General features: G+C 38.6%; 1 protein-coding gene across 1 annotated transcript in view; it reads left to right on the top strand.

Annotated features, from left to right (window-relative positions):
- Window positions 1-22,779, top strand: part of EGF (epidermal growth factor) — a 139,922-nt gene that overhangs the window by 28,736 nt on the left and 88,407 nt on the right. Inside the window, exons 2-5 of the mRNA XM_036764438.1 lie at window positions 2,929-3,128; window positions 4,576-4,757; window positions 7,695-7,925; window positions 10,947-11,149. Of these exons, the coding sequence (XP_036620333.1) occupies window positions 2,929-3,128; window positions 4,576-4,757; window positions 7,695-7,925; window positions 10,947-11,149 (816 nt within the window). The remainder of the gene's footprint in view (window positions 1-2,928; window positions 3,129-4,575; window positions 4,758-7,694; window positions 7,926-10,946; window positions 11,150-22,779) is intronic.

Below are 22,779 nucleotides of genomic sequence, written 5' to 3'. Positions count from 1 at the left end.
TGGTTGCTCATCCAAGTGTCTTTATTAGGTTTTCCTCCTTTTAATAAGACTTTCTTCTGTAATACTGTGCACATCAAACTTTCAAGTGAGGGGTTGGTTTCAGTAATCCACAGGTGACCATGTATACATGTCTTCCTTGGTGGGGACCATAAGCTTAGAAAGGGAGAAAGTTCCCTAAAGTGTCATTGGGTCATTTGGGCTATGGGAGAATCTCTTCCAGAATTGTCACATTTCGGGGACTCATTCAGGATCTTCTTCATTTGTAGCAGTTGGACCTGGCTCCCATCCTTTGCAAACACTAAAACATGCAAGAGTCTCTTGCACAAGGATAAAATAAATGTTTACAACTGACCTGAATGGAGGCAAAAATGATTGTTTTCATTTTCTAGCAGGAAAAGCCATTTAAAGTTCTTCAAAGTCTGGCTCCAGCTTGCATTGGCAGGGGGATATGGTGTTACTTCCACTTGTGCATTCTACTCTTTAGCCAAATTGGCCCACTTGCTTTTCCCTGTCCATGATGTTCTGTTTCTGGCCTCCAGGCCTTTTCTGAGGCTGATCTGATGCTTGAGATACTCTCCCTCCTCACCTCCCTCTTTTGGAAGTCTTAGCTGTCCAGGTTCAACCCAAGTGACACTTTCTTCAGTAGGCTTTTCCTGATTCCCCCACTTTTTAGTGCACTATTGCCCACCATAATTACTTTGTATTGATTTTGTTTGTTTCCTATATTAACTTATCTATGAATATGTTGCATTCCTGTAGTAGAATATAAACTCCATGAGGACAGAGATTAACTTACCTGTTTGTAACTCCAGTGCAGCCAGTATAGCGCTTGGCAATAGTAGGTATTTAACAAATACTTATTGACTCATGAATTGAAACAGTTTTCTAAATTTAATTCAGAGACTCTTTTATGGAATTCGGATTTAAATTCAAATCTATTGGACACATTCTTCTCTGTCACTTGGTTTCTTCTCTCTCTCTCTCTCTCTCTCTCTCTCTCTCTCTCTCTCTCTCTTTTCCTCCCTCCGTCCCCCCACTGTTCTTTTCCCCTCTCTCCTTCTCCTTTCTCCTCTGTCTCTCCCTTCCTTCTTCCCTCTCTCCTCTGCTTCCCTTCCCTTCCTTTCCTCCCCTCCCCTCTCCTTCCCTTCCCTATTGCCTTTCCCTTCTCTCTGTCTGTCTCTGACTCTGTCTCTCTCTGTCTCTGTCTCTCTCTCTCCCTCTCTGTCTCTCCCTCTCTGTCTCTCTCTCTGTCTGTCTCTCTCTCTCTCTCTCCTTCCTCCCTCACTCCCTCTTTCAGTTAGTCCTATCCTACATCATTGACATATACACTTGAACTAAAGACCTAACTGTGATTCCTAGAGAAATAGGTCTGCACATTTCTAAGTACAGTAGTTCCCAAAAGGGGATAAGAATGAAGAACTGAACCATATCTGCTTCATTTTGTAAAACTAGAGAAATCATTCAAGATCATTCCAGTCTTAAGGAATGAAAATCCTCTGGCAAGGGCACCAGAGCGCCTATTATATCTTTATGATATGGAAGTATTCTATAGAGCCACTGGGCTTTTTTGCATTATATCTCTCACTTGAAAGGAATATACTTTTTTGCTTTTGTCCTCAAATGCTGCATTTTCAGAAGCTTCCACTTTTCCCCCTTTTCTTCCCTTTTTCCTCTGTCCCTCCTTCTCTCTGTTCCTCATTCCCTTCCCTTCCCTTCCCTTTATTATTTATATTTATTATTATTATTTATTAAGCAGGTGCATAATAAATGTTAGGTGATTGACTGACTACTCTGCCCAGGGTCCCATGGCCAGAATGAAGGTTTTGCCTTCCATGCCAACTCTCTATCCATTATGCTGTACTGCCACTTATTGAGTGCCCAGAAGGTATATAACATTATTTTAGTCACTTAGGAGAGCATAGTACATATTATTTCTGCCCTCAAGAAGCTTGTGGTAATGTGCAGATCTTAGTCTGGAGAAGTGAGTGCTTTCTAGGGAAGCCCTTGTTGCATGGATTTGAGAATTCAGCTTCTCCTACAATGAGGAGGGCAAATGGAGAGTTTCCTCCTATACAAAATTTCTAAAGGTCTGCTCTTGTGCCCTGAAAATCTGGAAGGGGAGCTAATTACTTTAAATCTCGGCAACGAAAGTTCCATATAGTCTTAACCCATTCTTTCTTTGACTATGGAATATCAGAAAAGCAATGGTCACAGTGGAAGTCTGGCCACCCCAAGACCAACAGCAGATGAGTAGATACCTTTTCTCTGACAAGAAGGGATACATTTAAGGTCTCCAGAAGGACAGAAGAGATGGGGGTAAACCAGGGTTGGGCTTAGTCAGTTGCTTCTGAGATATCCCAGGACTAAGGCCTCAAGTTTACCTACCTCTTCTCTCTTCTCTTCTCTCCATTTGCTTCTCTGTCTCCTACTTACCAATCAAGAGATGAAGTGAGGGAGAGGTAGGGAGGAAGAGGCAGTTTCAAATATATTAACATTAACAGTTGTATCATTATATTTAACATATAATTAAAACATTGGCCCTTAAACTGATGTACACATAAATTTTTCATGCTATAGAGATTACAACAGATTTTCTACTCATACATTAAAGCCTCACTGGTATAGGGAAACTACCTTACTTTTTATGCAGTTCATTTTCCTCACTAACACAAATTAATTTGGCGACATTTATTTTCCATGATTAATTAATGAAGATTATCTGTATGTTTTTTAAAAACCATGACCCAACTACTGTAATCTTGTATCTATTTTCCTGATGGAAACATAAAGATAATTAGAATTTTGGTGATCAGAATGATGAATTGCAAACAAATAATTCTACCTCTAGTGTAATTTTCAAATAATTTAGCTGAATAATCTTTAAAACGTGACATGAATGCATGGTTTGATTTTTCCCTTCCCCCTCAGGTCCTGCACCCTTCTTAATTTTCAGCCATGGAAATGCTATCTTTAGGATTGACCTGGAGGGAACTAACCATGAACAGGTGGTGGCTAATGCTGGCATATCGATATTGATGGATTTTCATTATAGAAAGAAGAAGGTCTATTGGGTGGACTTAGAAAGAGGACTCCTGCAAAGAGTATTCCTGAATGGTACAAAGAAAGAGGTAAAGTACCCGCCATCATAGCATTGTGGGATGTAGGGCAGGGATATGAAGTCAATAGAGTCTGAGGTTCTATGATGCTTTGCAGGAAGTGGCCAATATTGTGTCAGTGCTAGAGTAACATTGATCCTAATTTGGGGAGTTCCAGCTGAGTTTTTTCTTGTATGCATGATAGATTTGTGTTAGTCTGTTCTGTTTGGGATCACGGGAATGACCATTTTGTCTGTACTGACTGATCAGCTTGGTAAAAAGACCAGTTCATTCAGATGAACAATGTTTACCTGATTCTTTCCCAAAATGAGATTTTCTGACTTGGTCATCTTGATGCTGGGCAAATTCAGGGATCATCCTTAGAATAAGAACATATGATGAGTCCCTATATTCCCATAGTGCTTTGTAGTGCGCAGAACTTGCAACCATCCTGTGAAGTGGGTATGGCAAGTTCTGGGCAGGTCCTACAAAGATAGAAAGGCTTTGATTATGGGCCCAGTGATGAGCTGTTGGTCCACTGTTTGAGTATAAACTTAGCCAAGTTGGGTGAGGTTCATGACCAAGTTGGTTGAAAGAGGATGAATTTTTTGGTGATAGGAATTCTAGAAGTTAGAAGAGAATTCTCTTTGAGAGCATCTATTTTCCTATCTTCCTTAGAGAGCAGTTTATTTTTCCTGAAGAAGAAATTGAAGGTCTGAGAAGTCAAACACTCTCTCATAGCTAGTAGGTAGAAGAGCCAGAACTTGAACCTCGATCATTTGGCTTCAAGACCATAACTCTGTCTCTCTAAAGACGACTACATCACAGTTTGGAAAATAATTGGAAGAAAGGGTGCAGAGTCCATAAAATTTTCCTTGACTTTGTCCCTTTTGGAGTATTGGGGTGGATAATGATTGTAAAACACTTCATGACAAGAATGAAATAAAGTATAAGGTCCATTTACTTCCCAGTCTGACACATGAACTCTATGGGATCTTGTTATATTCTGACAAAATGTTGTGCATGGCTGGGTTTGGTTGAAATCTTAAAATAAATTTTAAAAGTATTACTGTGATGGACCTGAATAAACTTTGTTATCAAAGGATATAGATTTCACTTTTGAAACAGTTGAAATTATTGCTAAAGACCCATTCAATACTCGATTCTAATGGTGTGCATATTTTGAGAACCTTTATAGTTCAGAGCTATGATAGTAAATAGTGGGCCAAGAAATAGGCACATGTAAATTCAGAAGTATCATTTTGGAGATTCACTCTGGATGGTAATTTTGAAAAGACAAAAATAATAATAGCAACTCAGGGATTATTCATTTTATTCAAAGCAGTTTAATTATAATAGGAAGTTAAAGAATAGAATAGTAAATGGTGACAGATGCTTAAAATGACAGATATTTTAAAAGAAGTAACTTGTTGGTCATAAAGAAAGGTTAATAGCTCAATTAAAGTTTTTAATTCCACAGATTCTGTGCCGTGTGGAGAAGGGGGTTTCAGGAATGGCAATAGATTGGATACATGAAGAAATGGTTTGGTCCAATCAATGGAAAGGAACAATTGAAGCTACAGATATGAAAGGAAACAATTCTCGTGTCCTCTTGAAAGAATTAAATTATCCTAAAAATATTGTTCTTGATCCGGTAAAAAGGTAAAACTCCTGCTGTTTTCTGATATAATTATAGTCTTTAAAATGTGAGGGAAAGTTCCCTGGCATCATTCATTTTTAATAGAACAATGTAGGGAGAGTTGTATTAGTTTGCTAGAAAAGTGTTAAGGTGGCTTCTTGATGGTGTGATTGAAAAGTATATGCTCTTGAACTTACTTGGGTTTTTTGTTTGTTTTTTTCTTTGTGAGACAGTTGGGGCTAAGTGTCTTGCCCAGAGTCACACAACTAGTATCAAGTGTCTGAGGTCAGATTTTAACTTAGGTCCTTCTGACTCCAGGGCCAGTGCTCTATCCACTGTGCCACCTAGCTGCCCCTATTGAACTTACTTGCATAGCAATTATATATTTTCATAAAAAAAGACCCAGGCATGGGTATACTTTCTTTCCTAGGCTTCTTGTAGAGCTGTGAATCTAGTCTATCCTTGGCTCCTGGATGATACAGAGTGTGGAATGAGCTGATTTATGGACACCATTTAGGACACCAATGGGAAGATTAGAAGTCCAATATACTCTGAACCTTCAAAGCTGGAAGGTTCTTCTCTGGTCAAGGGAGTGTTGTGGAGCGAAGAGATCTAGCCAAAGCTAAAGCCCAGGCCTCTCCCCTACCTGCTATCGCAAGTGGTTTCTTCTCAGGAATGAAAGCCACGTCATCTAACAAAGCCTTCCTTTTTCAGTTCACTTGATAATTTATAGCTGATCCTTGGAGACACAGATCAAGTTTCCCATCCCATTAGACAGACTTCCTGTCTGGTGTCATTTCATTTTATCCAATGGTTTTTAAAAATTAAAAAAAAAATTTCTTCTTCCTAAAACTTTTTGTACTTAGTCTTCTTTCTCAGTCTTCTGATATATTGAGACATTTTCACTTAGTTAAGGTATCAGAGATGAAATGGGGTACAGTGGTTTCAATCCCACCTTAACATTAGTAAATCTTAAAATAAGAAATGTAGATTATGTAGAAATGTAGATTAAAATAGAAATTTAAATTATTATCGTTAATTAAAGTGATTGACCTTGCTCTCAAGGACCCTAATAAGGAAAAAGACACATATATAAACAATAAAATATCTGATGATATCAGAGAGAATGAGGTAAGTATGATTTTGAGATGATCTGGTCAAAGGACTATGATAAATTTTTGAAAGGGGAGAATCACTTTCACTTCACAAAGAAGGTTGCACCTGAGTTTTCTGGTAAGGAAAGAGAAAGATGTTAAAAGATGGAGCAGGAGAGAAAGGGGAGTCTATTCAAGGCATAGGGGAGAACATGAGAAGAGACACAGGAAGGGAGAGTGCAGGACAAAACAGGGGAATGGACAATACTTTCCTTTGGTTAGAATGTTCATTAAATACAAGAAAGAGTAGGAGCAAGAGATACAGAACTGGAAAGGTAGGACCATAAGATTATAGCTTTAGATTTGGAAGGAGCCTCATGCTCTATCTAGTTCAATGCCCTCATTTTTCTGATGAGGAAATCGAGGTCTGAAAAAATTAAGTGACTTGCCCAAGGTCATATAGGCTCCTTTCTATAGCAGAACTGGGTTTTGAATCCAGGTATTCTGACTCTGAATCTGGTATACTTTTTTTAGTTAATTTATTTATTTTTAGTTTTCAGCATTCGCTTCCATAAGATTTTGTGTTCTAAATTTTCTCTCCCTCCCTCCCCTCCCTGCTCCCCAAGATGGTAGACAATCTGATATAGGCTCTACATATACATTCCTATTAAACATATTTTCACATTACTCATGTTGTATAGAAGAATAAGAATGAATGAGAGGACTTGAATCTAGCATGCTTTCCACAGTACTGTGTTGACTGTCCTCTAAAGTATCATGCCTCTAAAGTAGGTGTTGAAAAAATAAAAAAATGAAGTAAGTGATAGACAAAGTTAGAATGAGATGGTATATAGTCTTGAATCATAAGATCAAACATTTATATTTTATCCCATAAAAAATGGAATGCCACTGAAGTGGCATTTTAAAAGTGACTTGATCATAGTAGTTCAGTAGTTGAATATTCAGGTATTTGTTGGAGAAGAATAGATGCAAGGCAGGAAGAATAATCTGCTAGGTCTGAGAAGTGACGAGGATCCGAGCATGGTTAACAGAATGAAAAGGTTCAGAGAAGGGGTGAGATGCAATGAAGGTAGAAAGTATGTTGACTAGTTGGACATGTAGGATGAGGATGAGGGGAAGAGCTAAAGATGACAGAGATTATGTCCTTGAGTAACTGGAAGGATCCTGGTGCCTTGGGAGATGATGATGAGGTTTGTTTTACATGGTTAACCTCTCTGTGCTCTATGAGCAAAACAGAATGATAATAGCTCAAAAGATATGTGGGATGTACACATTTAGAGACATTGCCACTCCAAATGTTCATATGGACTATTTGTGCCTGACCTGTGAAAATAGAGCTTTCCAAGCCCATATTGATCTGATCAACCACAGTCAGACAAACCATACCTTGACCCTGACGTAGTGATGTCATTTTGATCCTCTTTGAGAACAATGACCAACCTAACTGATCTATAAGATGAGGGGCTTGGGATGGATCCCAAGGGACCCCAAAGTCCCTTTAAGCTTGAGCATTCCATATTCTAAAAAAAGAGTTTATTTTCAGAAAAGTAAGGAAAGAAACAGTTTATCGTAAGGAGTTTAAGGAGCGACTGTTAGGTACTGAGGAAAGAATGTTAGGAGTTGGACTTTCAGTTGCCTTCAGAGGGTAGAGATTGCACACATAGACATCTTTATGAAGAAGACAGACTGGTTTGACCATTTTAGTTGAACTGACATGTTATTAACTGAATTTTTGCCAGAAGTGGTTACACTTTTTGTGTATAGGCACAGCCTAAAGGTTGGCAATCCCTGAAATTGTCTAGGATAACTCTCCAAACTCTCTGTTTTCTTTTGTTTCCTATTCAGGTTTATGTTTTGGGTATCAGATAATATTACTGGCATTGTAAACAGAGCAAATCTAAATGGGACAGACGTGAAGATTCTAACGCAGAGATTACAAACAATTAAAATGATCTCACTGGACATCATTGGCCAGAGACTCTTTTGGATTCAGTACGGCAGTGAAGAGAATGACCTTCGAGTTGGCTCATGTAATTATGATGGGGGCTCTGTTCACTTCTTGAATAATTTTACATGGTAAGTTTTGATTTAAAGGGATTAGAATATTACCAAGTCCTATCAAAAAGACCAGTTGTATGACTAGTGTGAAAATATGTTTAATATGAACGTATATGTAGAGTCTATATCAGATTGCATGCTATCTTGGGGAAGGGGAGAAAATTTAAAACTCAAGATCTTATGAAAGTGAATGTTGAAAACTAAAAATAAATTAGCCGCCCTGCCCCTGCAAATAAAAAGACTGGTTGCTTCTGCATTTGCTACTTTGGTAGGTATTAGAATTACTCTGTCTTTATCTGCTTTATGGAACAAAAAAGTAATTTTATTGACATCTTTTGTTTTTAATCTCACCTTCATTTCTCAATATATCCTCCTGACCTCTCTAGCCCAGAGGACCATTCTATGTGAGAGAGAATAAAAGAAGAGGAAAAAAATAGCTCACCAAAACTGATCAACACATCAGCTGTCAGGCTCCTACCTCTGCAGAAAAGAAAGGGAGATACATTCTCAAATCTCTTTTTTTTTTTCAGGACAAAATTATAATTACACAGAATTTAGTTTTGATTTTTAAAATTGTTTCCATCTACTCAGTGTATTATTGTTTTCCTGGTTCTCCTTATTTCATTGTGTAGAAATTCACAATTTTTTTCACAGTGCCTCTCTGTAGTCTTCATAGTCATCTTTTCTTACAGCACAACTATGTTCATCACATTCACGGATTCCAGCTTGTTTAGCTATTTCTCAAATGATGGGCATTTGCTTTAGCAAAATATTTTCAATATTTTGTGAACAAATGATAATAGTGGCTAATAGTGCTTTACAAATATTAACTCATTTAATCCTCCCAGCGATCCTATGAAGTAGGTACTATCACTGTTCCCATTTTACAGTTGAGGAAACAGAAGCCAAGAGGTTAAGGGACTTTACTAGGTCAGTATCTGAGGCAGGATTAGAACTCACACCTTTCTGACTACTAAGTCCTGCACCCTCTCCACTGTCTTTCGAATGGTACATGCTATGGTAGGAGGTAGGAGATTAGAGTGAATAGTTATCAAAGCTGGGAATTCACCTATATCCCTTTTTTCTTACATTGTATAATTTCTTACATTGTAATGCATTCCTCTCCACTCAACACAGCTTTTTGATGAGTGGCAGATAATGAGGACATCAGATCTTGAACACTGGATTGGTCAGACCCCGAGTACTGAGTGAAATAAGATGTAGACTCTGATCGTGCCATCAGAGGACTTGAGCTCCAGACATAGCTTTAGCATGTACTCGTTTTTTGGCTTTGTGCAGCCCCTTTTGTTGCATCTGAATGTAATAGAGGTATGAGAATTGCTTGGCATTCTGGGATTTTTAGTTCAGAGGGACAAACGTTCTCTCTCATCCCTGAGAGCAATCTGGACTAGGATGATCTTTGTGCCTGGGAGTTTTGAAAAAGACAGTGACAGGTAAGTGACAGCAAGCTGAGAAGAAGGAATGAGCAGCGGCAGTGGGGGATGCGGCTTGTCCAGGGACGCGGCTTGTCCAGCACTCAATGAGCTGAGTGGCAGAGAAGCAGTGGCCCGGGGGAATGGTCAGAGAGGAAAGACTGAATTGCTGCAGAGAAGGCAGAGATTGAGGTGGACTCTTGGGTCCCAGCAGCAAGTTGGGGAAAGAATTTAGATGAGAGCTGGGGATTGTCCATCTGGCCACTGGACCCAGATGGCTCCCGAGGAGGTAGTGAGGCTGGTGACTTTGCACAGCTCTCCCTCACTTAAATCCAATTCATTTGCAAATCATGGCATCATCTTCCTGATGTCATGGTCCTCTTGGAGAACGAAGGACAAAAAGAACATACAACCACAACACAACACAACAACCTTAAGTACTGAGGAAAATTCTAAAAGGCCTTCTTTTTCCTCAACTTCTTCTCCCCGTGCCTCTCAAGTAAGTAGGACTCTTCTCCCTTCTCCTTTCCTTTAACTATTTCCTTTATACTAATTTTGCTTCCTATATAATGAAACCTGGGTTCAGATATGAAGGCTTGTATTGTATAATTAGTCTCTACTGAGAAGAGGGACATTATCTTGTGCTGTTCAGTCATTTGAGTCATGTCTGATTCTTCATGATCCCATTTAGGGTTTTCTTGGTAAAAATACTGGAGTGGTTTGCCATTTCCTTCTCCAGTTCATTTTACAGATGAGGAAACTGAGGCAAACAGGGGTAAGTGACTTGCCCAGGGTCACCCAGCTGGTGTCTGAGGCCATATTTGCACTCAAGTCTTCCTGACTTCAGGCTGAGTGACCTCATCTAGCTTCCATTATATTACTTTTAGGCTAAAAGTGTCTTTAAAAGGTAAGGTTGATTAAATCTCCAGAGCGGAGGATGGTAGAGAGGAAAGAAAAGATCACACTCTGACGTCGCTTCCCCCTTCCCACTCCACCAGGGAGGAGGTGGTCAAGGCCTGGGAAAGATTCACTTTCACCTTCCAGAGGAGGGAAGGGACCAGAAATGTTCCAGTAGCAGATGAGCTACCCTACCCTCTACAACTATACACATCAATGTAACAAATAAGCTAGGGCCGGCTAGGTGGTGCAGTGGATAGGGTGTAGGGCCTGGAGTCAGGAAGACATCTTCCTGAGTTCAAATCTGGCCTCAGACACTTCCTAGCTATGTGACCCTGGGTGAGTCTCTTAACCCTCTTTGCCTCAGTTTCCTCACCTATAAAACGAGCTAGAGAAGAAAATGGCAAACCAATCCAGTATCTCTGCCAAGAAAACCCCAAATGGGGTAATGAAGAGTCGAATATGACTGAATGACAACAAATACTTATATTACTTATTTCACAAAGTTGTTGTCAGGAAAGCATTTTAAAAACCCTTAATGTATTTTATAAGTGTGTTATATGTATGCCTGTACAGAGAAAATTCAAAATAATAAATAGGAACATTAGTAATTAAATTTCAATCTATTTTGAAGTGAAATAAACATTAATGAAGGCATGGAAGGGAACAACCATCTCATCTTCACCTTTCCCCTTTCTTTCTTCTGTAGGTACCATTATTTTGGAATGTCTCTCTTTGTTGAAGATATATACTATTCAGAATGGAATACAAGTGCCATTTGGAGAGCCAACAAACACACAGGGGAGAAAATGGTTAAAATTAGGCTTAAGCCATCATTTCTCCCACCAACTGAAATAAAAATAGTACACAAGCTTCTGCAGCCCACAGCAAGAAATGACACTCAGGATTCTGGTAAGTCACCTAGACCTGGTTCTAAAATTTTGCTCTCATACATTTTTGTTTTTAAAGAAAGCTAGGCTTCTGAATATTGTTTCTAGCCCAGCTGGAAGTGCTTAAAAGAATGACTTGTATTTACACAATACTTTTGTTTTCATAACCTTATGAGCTTAAGTATGTCACACAATCTCTGTGGCCCTTCTTTTCCTCATCTGAAAAAATGAGAGAGTTAGACTAATCCCCACAATACATTCCAAATCTAAATCAATTAATTAATCATCCACTCAACCAACAGTCCTTTATTAAGCACCTGCAGTGTGATGGGCATTGTGCTAGGCACTAATACAAATGCAGAATAGTTCCTGTTTCTCAAGTGCTTACATTCTTTAGATTTGTCTGTGAATTTTGCCTTAACAACAACCCTATGTGGAGTTGGGCCAGGGAGGGAAAGAAAGGTTAGAAGAGGGAGAGAAGAACACAAGTAAGAGTTAGGATGGGTAAGCAATCATATTTTTTCCCCCGATCTGTAAGTTATAGGTAGTCAGGTCCCACTGGAGGAAATGTATTTTCAATCAGTAAATCAACAAACAAATGTTTCAGCCTCTATTATATGCCAGATACTGTGCTGAGTATGTAAACACAAAATATAAATACAAATATAAAATATATTTTGTGCTCCTGGTTGTGATATGATTGGGTAGAAATATGGTGATCACTGTAACTATTTACACACACACTGTTGCATATGCACTCTGTTATAGAGGCTTTTTTTTACCACTGCAAACACTCAGGAAGGAAATCTAGAGATGTGGCAATGTTTACTACCTGGCTTCAGGAAGTCAGGATAGGCCAGACTTAGAATTTTCATATAAAACATAGAGAGGAACTTGGCTAACCCACATGGAACTTTGTTTCTGGCTAGGTTTTCAGTGCAGTGATGGTAGATAAGGTTAGAAATAAATCAGATTTACAGGACATTTACCAAAAGGGGGACCAGAGCTGTAGTCATAAGAACTTTGTTGGCATACTACATACATGCTATTTTCAATTGTTTTAATAGAAACTACACAATTAAAATAAAATTCTGCAAAACAATTCAGTTATAACACCAAATTACCATAATCCAAATTCATTTGTCAAAAATAAATGGATATCTTATACATTTCTATTAGGTACGAGAGGAAAATGTTTAAGCATCAGGATCAGAAGTTCTCTAGTTATTCAACATGGAAACATTTGACATGTTAAATTATGACTTTATATAGCAGTCAATAAATCAGCAATTATCAGTTAAGTGCTTACTATGTGTGAGACACTGTGCTAGGTTCTGAGGATACAAGATAAAAGTGAGACAGTCTTTTCTTTCACAAAATCTACATTCTACTCTCAAAAGCTTATTGTCTAAACGATGTTGGTACAGACAAACGTCACGCTCAATAAAGGACAATGGGCGTTTCCAAGTTGGTTCCCAAACACTTGCTATATGTAGTAAGCTGGGAGACCTGAAAAAAGAAAAAAAACTTTGAGAATTCAGTGAACCCCAGAGAACTGAGGAATAAAGTGGAAAATAATTAAACCTTCTGTGATTAATCTTCTCTGATAATCTAGGGTCATCATTATCAATATCATGCCTAATGTCATTATGAGTAATCCTGTTATTATCCTGCCTTGTAATACAGTGATCTCAACAAGGCCTGTTTAACTAGGGCTGGAGGAGCGCCTAGCGGGGTTTTGCCCTTTACACTCTAAAAAACTTTAGAAAACTATGCTTTTTGAATGCACGTTATATAATTTTTCTGTCTTAACCCTAGTGTAAGGCTTTAAGCTGTTACTGCTGTCACCGTTTCTACCTGTAGCTCTCCCTTCTTCTAATTTGTTATTTCTCGTGGTCTGTGGACGGAGAAACCAGATCCTCCATTATCTCTCCCCTGTCCAGGATATTAGAATTATATCCAAACAAGACTAACTAGGACCTGAAGAAAGAGCTTGAGGTGACATTGAGTTACACAAATTAGCTTTAGGGTTGTAGATTTTGCTTCATCTGTTAGGACTATTCTTTGTTTACTTTCCTGTCTTTCAGCTCTGTTTGCTATAGGGGATATTGCCAAACAATTGAATGCTGGATAAATAATGAGAATACTAATTAGTGCTTTAAGGTTTGCAAAGTTCTTTACAAATATTTCATTTGATCCTCGCAATAACCCTGGGAGGGTAGGTGCTGCTTTTATTCACATTTTACAAATGAGGAACCTGAGGCAGACAGAGTTATGTAACTTAACCAGGGTCTCACAGCTAGTAAGTAAGGCTGAACTGGAACTCAGGCCTTCCTGATTCCAGATTCAGTGCTCCTTTCAATGAGCCAACTACAGGTGTATCATGACTATAGGGCAAGATAGAGATTCTTTTACTTTTTAAATAATTTTTAATATCAAGGAAGAAAAAGAAGACTCTAAATTTTGGAAAGTTGGGGAGAAAACAAGAAGTCATGCTTCTGAAGTTTACTACTTGTGTGACTTGGTCAAGTCACTTAATTTTCTTTGGCTGAATTTCTTGTTCTATGAAGGGTTTACACTTGACCTGTGACCATTCAAGACCTATGATTTATTTTTATTTATCTTTGTTATTTATTTAATATTTTATTTTCCCTCAGTTACACGTAAAGACAATTTTAACATTCATTTTTAAAACTTTGAGTTCCAAATTCTCTCCCTTCCTCCCCAGCCCCCTTCATTGAGAAGGCAAGCAATTCATATAGGTTTATACGTGTGCAGTCATGCAAAACACTTCCATAATAGTCATGTTGTGAAAGAAAACATAGACAAAAAAAACCTCAAGAAAAAAAAAGAAAGAAAAAATTATTCTTCAATTTGTATTCAGACACCATCAGTTCTTTCTCTGGGGATGGATAGCATTTTTCATCATAAGTCCTTCAGAGTTGCAAGACCTATGATTTATGAAGCTACCATAAGAGTGACAGACCCAGCAGACACATAAACACATGGGATATCTTCACAATTAACTATAAGCACACGGAGATGGATATTGCCAATGCAAAAGTATGGGGTGGGAATAATGACCAATTTGAATTGTTATTAAGATGACAAGTCTGCCTGAATCCTCTTGGGAAGAGTCTGGAAAGGCTCTGTTGGGAGATGAGTTTTGCACAGACTAGTCTGGGCTGGGGATGATTTGGTAGAGAAGAATAGGGAGGGTGTTCTACTGGAAAGCACAGCGTGTGTACTGATTTGAAGGAACAGAATGAAATCTTTAGGTTTGCTTAAGTGCAGCAAAGAGTGTGAGTGGGTGTGTTCAGCAGATGTGGGTAATGAGTTGAAAAGAGGACTGATGGAGGAAATTAAATTTTGTGGAATGAGTTGATGAGCTCTCGGGAGGAGGGGAGTAACAAGAGGTCTGTCTATGACTGTGTTTTGAGTGCTAATTGTCCCCTGTTCTGAGACCAGAGAGAAGATGAAGGAAATTTGTCAAAGAAAATACAAGTGTCGAAGGCCACATAATAAGTCAATAAATAAAGGTTCTGGAAAGAGAGCATATATTTTATGATGGGGTAGAAAGTACACTGACTCAGGTCAGAGGATGTTAGTGGGAACCTAGGATCTGTTTGCTATTTGTGTGATCTTAGGAAAATCGTTTCACTGCTAGGACCTCAGTTTCTTTATATATAAAATGAAAGGGTTAGATTAGGTTACCTCTAGGGAAATTTTCGTCTCTTTGTCTTAGGATCTCAAGACTTTCTGTATGGACCATTTTGTGGAACACTGTACTAGCATTGAAGGGGTATCCAAAATTAATAGAGTACAAGCTTTCTGTCCTCAAGCAGCATATGGCTTAGTTGAAGATGCAGAGCATATATGCCGGTGAAAGGAAGTTTAAGAACATCTAATTATCAGCATTAAAGTAAGGACTAAGGGCAGCTAAGTGGCACAGTGGATAGATAGCCAGCCCTGGAGTTGGGAGGACCTCAGTTCAATCTGGCCTCAGACACTTGACACTTACTAGCTGTGTGACCCTGGGCAAGTCACTTAATTCCGATTGCCTCGCCAAAAAACAAACAAACAAACAAAAACAAAAGTAAGGACTAGTCATTTTTGGGTAATAGAGAGCGTAATGAAATTAAGCAAGCGTCTGTTTCATCCATCCATCTGAAGTCCTGACGTGTTGTTTTGTACATGATTTAAGTAAGTTTTTGATAACTTAAATCTAAAGTTGTATATCAACTGAAGTCTACCGAAGTCTCACACCCATACCTCATTATGGTGTAAAGCAGAAATGTCAAATTCAAAATGGTCAGGTGAACCAGATTAAAATGTAATAGGGAGATGTTTCACAAAATAAATAAAAATACAATGCAGCATTCGTTATTGTTTAGTTGTTAAGTTGTGTCTGACTCTTCATGACCCCATTTGGGTTTTCTTGGCAAAGATACTGGAGTGGTTTGCCATTCCTTCTCTAGCTTGTTGTACAGGTGAGGAAACTGAGGCAAACAGGGGTAAGGGACTTGCCCAGAGTCACACAGCCTTTAAATATCCGAGGTCACATTTGAACTCAGGTCCTCCGGACTGCAGGGCTGGCTACCTATCCACTGCGCCACCTAGCGGCCACAGTGCAACATAATTAATGTTAATTGTTTTTCTAAATCGATATGTTGGCATTAGGGATCCATTTCTATTTGAGTTTGGCATAAAGGGAAGTCTGGCTTTCAGAAGGTAAAGCCATTCAAGGCTCAAGTTCTATATAGTACTATTCAAGAGAAAAAAGAATTCAAGTATGGGCCTGGTGAATAAATACATACATACATACACACATACATTCACACATGCATTCATACATACATACACATACATATATACACATACCTCTAAACACATATATATTTGTATATACACACATATATAAATGCTTACTATACTATATAGATGTTTTTTCTCATCTGTTGCTATAGCTATAGAAATGAATGAATGGAAAAGCTTTTATTAAGGATGCCAATCACTAAGTGTTAAGTGCCAGGAATAAACATAGAAAATTGAGATAGTTCCTGTTCTCAAGGAGCTCACATTCTAATTAGGAGAGACAACTCATATACACATGTAGAAGGGTTTGGCTGCAAGGCAGATGATAAGGTCTGGAAGACATTAGGGATGCAGATAGTATAGGCCACCACCTTGGAGAAGAGAGGAGCAGAACTGAGGGCATGCGTGGAGTGAGGATTCTGGGTTCCCTTCTATAGGGATGGGTATGGGAGTAAGTTGGTGTTTAACCGGGATGAGGGAAGAGGAAGGTATCATTGTAAAGACATTAGGGGAGAAGGGCCCCCCTTAAACACTTGATCATCTAGGTCAGGAGTGGGGAACCTGCAACCTTGAGGCCACATGTGGCCTTCTAGGTCCTCGGGTGCGGCCTTTTGACTGAGTCCAAGTTTTACAGAATAAATCCTTTTATTAAGAGCATTTGTTCTGTCAAGTTTGGATTCAGTCAAAGGACAACACTTGAGGACCTAGAGGGCCACATATGGCCTTGAGACTGCAGGTTCCCCACTCCTGACCTAGATGATCAAGTGTTTAAGGGGGCCTTTCTCCCCTAATATCTTTACAATGATCCCTTCCAAGTTTTACAGAACAAATCCTTTTATTAAGAGCATTTGTTCTGTCAAGTTTGGATTCAGTCAAAGGGCAACACTTGAGGACCTAGAGGGCCACATGTGGCCTTGAGGCCGCAGGTTCCCCACCCCTGCTCTAGGTTCTTTGGCATCTCGATGGGTTTTGGGTCATCAGAATGGGGAAGGAGGGAAGGAGAGACCCCTTTGCTGGGGATCTCCCCCTTCCCCCATAGCCCAGAGGGGTTAAGATATATCATTACTGTCATCATCATCATTATCAACAATAAACATTTATACGCCCTTATTATGTGTCAGGCGCTAAGAGCTATAGATAAAAGGAAGACAAAGAACATGAACTGTGTATATATGGATATACACACATGTGACAATATAGAATATGTTATATGATTATATATTTGTAATTCATGGATTTTCATAACAATATTTTGTATAATATATAACATATAATTATATATAATTTATGTATCTCTATATCTTTATATATACATATGTGCATGTATGTGTATTTAAGTATATATGAGTCTGAGAATCAGCTTAAGTTCAGGAGGATGATCCCCAAGTCAACCACAGTCTGATGAATTTTTTGACCATAGTATCTCTCCAAGATCATCTATTAAGCTATAGAGGGATGACAATCTGTCAGTGGGGAGAATTGCGACACCATCAAAATTAGGTATACAGAAATATATACAAACAGATGAATGGCAGTGCAATTGTAAATAAACTACTTTCAGGTTTAAGAAAACTGTCAACAAGAAATAAACCTTCCAGAATAAAGATCTTAGGAGAATCTATTCAATACAAATCCTAAAAGAGGTCTTAGGTAACATTCTAAAGGCACTTGAGAAAGTTGGAGAGATTGATTTAGCTTTCTTAGCTGGGTTGAAAGATTATATCAAGAGATCAAAAAGCATAAGAAATTCAAAGCAAGTCAAAGAACCAACAGAGATTTTAGCCAGGAAAGACTATAGCAAATCAAATGAAGAGGGGTAAGAGTGTCTAGGTCATTTTCAAGAGATAAGTCTTCTTTTCTTCTTTCATTTTGTAACTAAGTAGTCAAACAAAGTATTCGGTGGTTTAAGTAAACTTGATTAAAAGTGAACAGTAGAATCAATGTGAGAAGAGACAATTGTGGGTATAAAAAGATGAGAAAAGAATTTGGTTGATGTTGTATACTTTCTCCAAAAACTTTAAGAAACAAATTTAACCAAGCAAACAATCCCATATCTGCCAAACTGGAAGGGATCTCCGTTGTTTCTGCTCTCATGATATGCACCTACTGTATTCTAATTTGAATTATATTTATGATTGATAAAGGGCAGCTAGGTGGCACAGTGGATAAAGTACCAGGCCTGGAGTCAGGGAGAACTGAGTTCAGATGTGACCTTAGACACATACTAACTGTGTGACCCTGGATAAGTCACTTAACCCTGGTTGCCTCAGTTTCCTCATCTATAAAATGAACAGGAAAAGGAAATGGCAAACCACTCCAGTATCTTTGCAAGAAAACCCCAAATGGGGTCACAAAGAGTCCGACATGACTGAACAGCAACAATCGATAAAAAAATCCCCAACAGCATTCCGTCACCTTTATAGTTGTCAGCAGCAGAATCTCACATTGAAAGTACCAATGCAAAGTTAGAGTTTATAGATGATCCAAGAACTGTGTGATTCTGAGTGCCTCAGCCCCCATTTCTGCTGTTCTACCATGAAGAAAGAAAGAAAGAAGGAAGGAAGTGGCTCACTGGTTTTCCTTGAAATGGTAGATAAAGGAGTTGGCAGAGTGGTTTTATCTCATACGAAGCAGCAAGGAATGTCATTTTATGGGACATGTTTTGATCTGGTCCCGTGGTAAGTCCCAAGATAAATGCAAAAACCCCACCATGAAAATAATTTCAGCTTATTTATGAATATCTATTATAGAAGAGGAAGAGGTAGAGGCGAAAGAGGTAGGAAAATTCTATGTTACCTTGATAAGACTCTGCAAATAAGTCAATGTAAACCTTGATAATTGTTGGCAAAAATGGGAATAAGACTAACAAGAAATAAATTGTAAAATATGGATAAGGAATAAAGAATATGAGGCCACAGATTTGTAGACAACATAAAAATCTCCTGCCTATGTACCCTGAATAGATTCTTCAAGAAAAGAACTAAGAGGTTGGATATGATGATCACTGAGTAACATTTTAAAATGTAATTGGTGATATTTTAAGAACATTAAATGATTTGTTAGTGATATGTAAGTCACCCCTGAATCAGCTGAGTACAGAGCACCAATTTGTTCAAGTACAGGTTAGTACGAAGTTAGAAGAAACAATAAAAATAATAAAAAAAGATATGGTGCACAATGATAATAATTCTATCTTGGACTATTTAAACTAGATATTGATAATAAAAATGGGATGTGGTTGAAGAAATCATATAGATGCAGACCACAATAATTTCAATTAGAAGTCTGACTAATATAAATCAAGTGCCAAAACAAGGAGACCGAAAGATCCTAAAAAGTCCCTTAGTCAGCAAACATTTGACTTACTCTCCAACCAGGGAAATATGGGCAGCCAAGGGTACCCTGGTTTTGATTATAAACTGATTTGTAGAATCTTCCATAGGGGGTTGATAGATAATTCTGAGAAAAGCCACTACATAAAAGAGAGAGAAGCTATAAAAGCAATTTAGGTAAAGCTTGGAAAGAGACTCCACTAAGCAAAGTCATCTCAAGGACATTGAAGAATGAAAACGTAAGGGGACAACATACAAGGAGAAGAGTGGAGAAGCTCTGAAAAATCTTTTTCATTCTCAAAGACAGTAAAGCTACTTTACACTTAAACTCAAACTGTAGCCCCAGATGTGCGTATAAGGGAGGTTGTTGTTGCTGTTTGTCCTTCGTTCTTGAAGACAAATGACATCATGAGGGTGAGGTCTTGAGTTGCCCATGGATTGGATTGGAGTGAGGCAGAGCTGCAGAAAAGCCTTCAGCCTCGTCCTCTCCTCCAGAGTCATCAAAGACTTAGTCATTGAATAAGCATTGCCTCAAAGAAGCTGAGACTTATGGAGGAGGTCTGAATGATGCAAAAGAGAGCAAAGATGGAGAAAATAGCAATATTAATACAAATGCTTAAAAGAGGACGCCTTGCTGGAGGTGATAGAATTGTGAGGAAGTTGAGGGATTAATTCACAAGACACTTGAAGGAAGGGAAGATATTAAAGGCATAAAAACCAGTTTCAGGACTTATTAATACCCTCCCCTACCTCACTTCAAAAGTCAATTAAAAGAACATTAACAATCATTGACCTAAAGGTCTCCTTTCCCATCTATATAAACATTTTATGAGAATAATCTACACACATATCAAGGTCATCCTTTGTGAGGTTGGCTTTTTCACATGATATTGAATGATAGATAAAATCATTACAATGAGCTCATTCATCAATACACACCTGCATACATACATGTCTTGGATAGATAGTACAACTGGGCCATACATTAATTAGTCACAGAATTAAATAGGAGGAGGAGAGATGGCTGCATTGTCTTCAGGAAATTTTTAATGTAGTATCCTCTAGACTTCATTCCTGAAAGTCACAGTTTTTCTGCCAACCAGGACTTTGGTTCTAATATTATATCTCTTTTGACTCCATTTGCTATACCAACCCCATTTCTCTGGACATCAACTGAATTACGTTTGAAAATTGTTTTCTGCAGAACCACTCTACTCAGACCTGAATTGCTTAGGATTGGCCAGGACTGGATGGGTCCTGGCAGAAATTATTGATCGCCTTAGTGTTTTTTCTTATCATTTCAATCAATCAGCAAGCATTTATTAAGTCCCTTCCATGTGCCAGGCACTGTGCTTGGCACTGGGCATATGAAGACAGAAGTGAAATACTTACTGACTTTGAGGAGCTTACTTTGCCCTGTATAAGCCTATGTTTATAAATGTGGAACAGTAACACTGTCAACATTAAAATTGGGGAAAAAATAGAATACAGAAAACACACAAGATACCATCTGTGAACGTCTCCCTCACCCCAAACAGCCCCAAAAATAACAACAAGAAATAGAAATCATGTTGTTTGATGTTTTACTCTGTGGCCAGGCTAATTAAATGAAAGAATATTGGACAATTTTTGGTGCCATAAATTTGGTAAACTCAGAAAACTCAATCATGCATTTGTTTAATTGAAAAGCCATCTTCATGAGCTGATTTTACTCCTTTACCTGAAATACTTTGCTAACACAGGGACATCCTGCAGCAAGGAATTAGGGGACAAGACATATGGCTACAGTATTTTGTAAGTCTTAAAGATGATGTCTTTAAAGTAGTGGACCTAATGAAGTTAAATATAGCATAATTCCTACCATTTATGATGCCTAAGAAATGACTTTCTTGATTTTGTGACTTTTTGTGGACGATTGGTTCCTTCTTGATCTTATATTTCAGTAGGGCTGCAAGAGCTATGACTTTTGAATCAGATGACCTAGGTTTCAATCCTGTTTTTATAACGTATGATATATAACTTGGTCAAGTTATTTAAATTCCTTGGGCTTCCATTTCCTCACTTCAGTCTTGACCTTATGGTTGACCAGGTCAGTAATATACTGTCCTCTACTCTTGAATACCTTATGGTTTTGTTCTGTTGCTACTTCTGCTTTGCCAAAGTCAGGCCTGGATCACCCCTACTATCAACCTTTTCCACTCCTTCTCCTTGCTATTAAATGTTGACTCACTTCTTAAAGAGGCCTATTCACTGAATGGGCGTTACCTCACTCTAAGTGAGTACATGAAAAGGCCTTAGCCTAAAAGGGCCAGGGTCTCCCATTGCATCCTGGGTCATCTCTAGTCATCCTGATGATGGTCACTGGATCCAGATGGCTCTGGAGGAGAAAGTGAGGCTGGTGACCTTGCACAGTCCTCCCTCTCGCAAATCAGAGTCAACTGCAAGTCATGTCATCATTTCCCTGATGCCACGGTCCTCTTCGAAAATTAAGGACAAACACAAGAACAAAAACAACAACAAATGTTACTAGAGAAAACCATAAATCCTCTGTCCATTACAAATTTGCTATTTAACCTCAACTGAGCCCTTACCTGGCTGCTGGCTCCTTTTATTCTTCCATAATCGATACTCTATACACACTTCATGGTGATTATTCCAAGCCTTCTCTTTTCTCCCTACACTCCTTCTATACTATTCTTTCCCCCTCTCTCTTGCAAAAGACTTGGCTTCTACCTTACTGAGAAAATTGAGTCCATCTATTGTGAGCTCCTTTTTCTTTCTAATTCTTCACCTCAGGTCATCTCATCATCATTCCCCATTGTCCCTTCTTTTGCTCTCATCTCTGAAGATGGCGGTCCTTCTTGCCAAGGTCAACCTCTCCTCTTATGCTCCCAATCCCATTTTGTCCCATCTTTTTTGAGAGTTTGCCCTTTTGATCATTTACTTTCTCTCATTCTCAGTATCTCGTCTTCACAGCAAATTTCACAGCAAAAAATCTAAGTCATTTATGCTCATTGCTTCTCCCACTCACTTCTCAACTTCTTGCAATTTGGTTTTCATCGCATGACAGAAACTGTTCTCTCTTGGGTTACCAACAATCTCTTAAGCTCTAAAATTCATGATTTTTTCTTGATTGTCTGTTTTTGATCTTTCTGCAGCATTAGACACTGAATACTAACCTACCCTATTGAATATACTCAGTGTTCTTTACTGATGTATCATCTGTCTCCCATTCACCAAGGACGGGGACATCTCTTCTCTGTCTCTTGGGGATCTCATCAGCTCCTATCGTTTCAGTGATCATCTCCAAGCAGATGAGTGAAAGAAAATCTACATATCCAGCCTTAATCTCTCTCCTGAACTCCACCCTGCACTGCCAACTGTGTGCTGGACATATCTGCCTTCATATCTCTTTGACATTTTGAACTCAATTATTTAAAATAAAAATAATTGCCTTGCTCCCTAAACCTCTCCCTTCTCCAAGCTTCCCTATTCCCGTTGTGGG

This window comes from Trichosurus vulpecula, chromosome 6 (assembly GCF_011100635.1).
Source record: "Trichosurus vulpecula isolate mTriVul1 chromosome 6, mTriVul1.pri, whole genome shotgun sequence".
Taxonomy (NCBI): Eukaryota; Metazoa; Chordata; class Mammalia; order Diprotodontia; family Phalangeridae; genus Trichosurus; species Trichosurus vulpecula.
The sequence above is the reverse complement of the archived record's forward strand: the minus strand, read 5'-3'. Positions and strand labels throughout refer to the sequence as shown.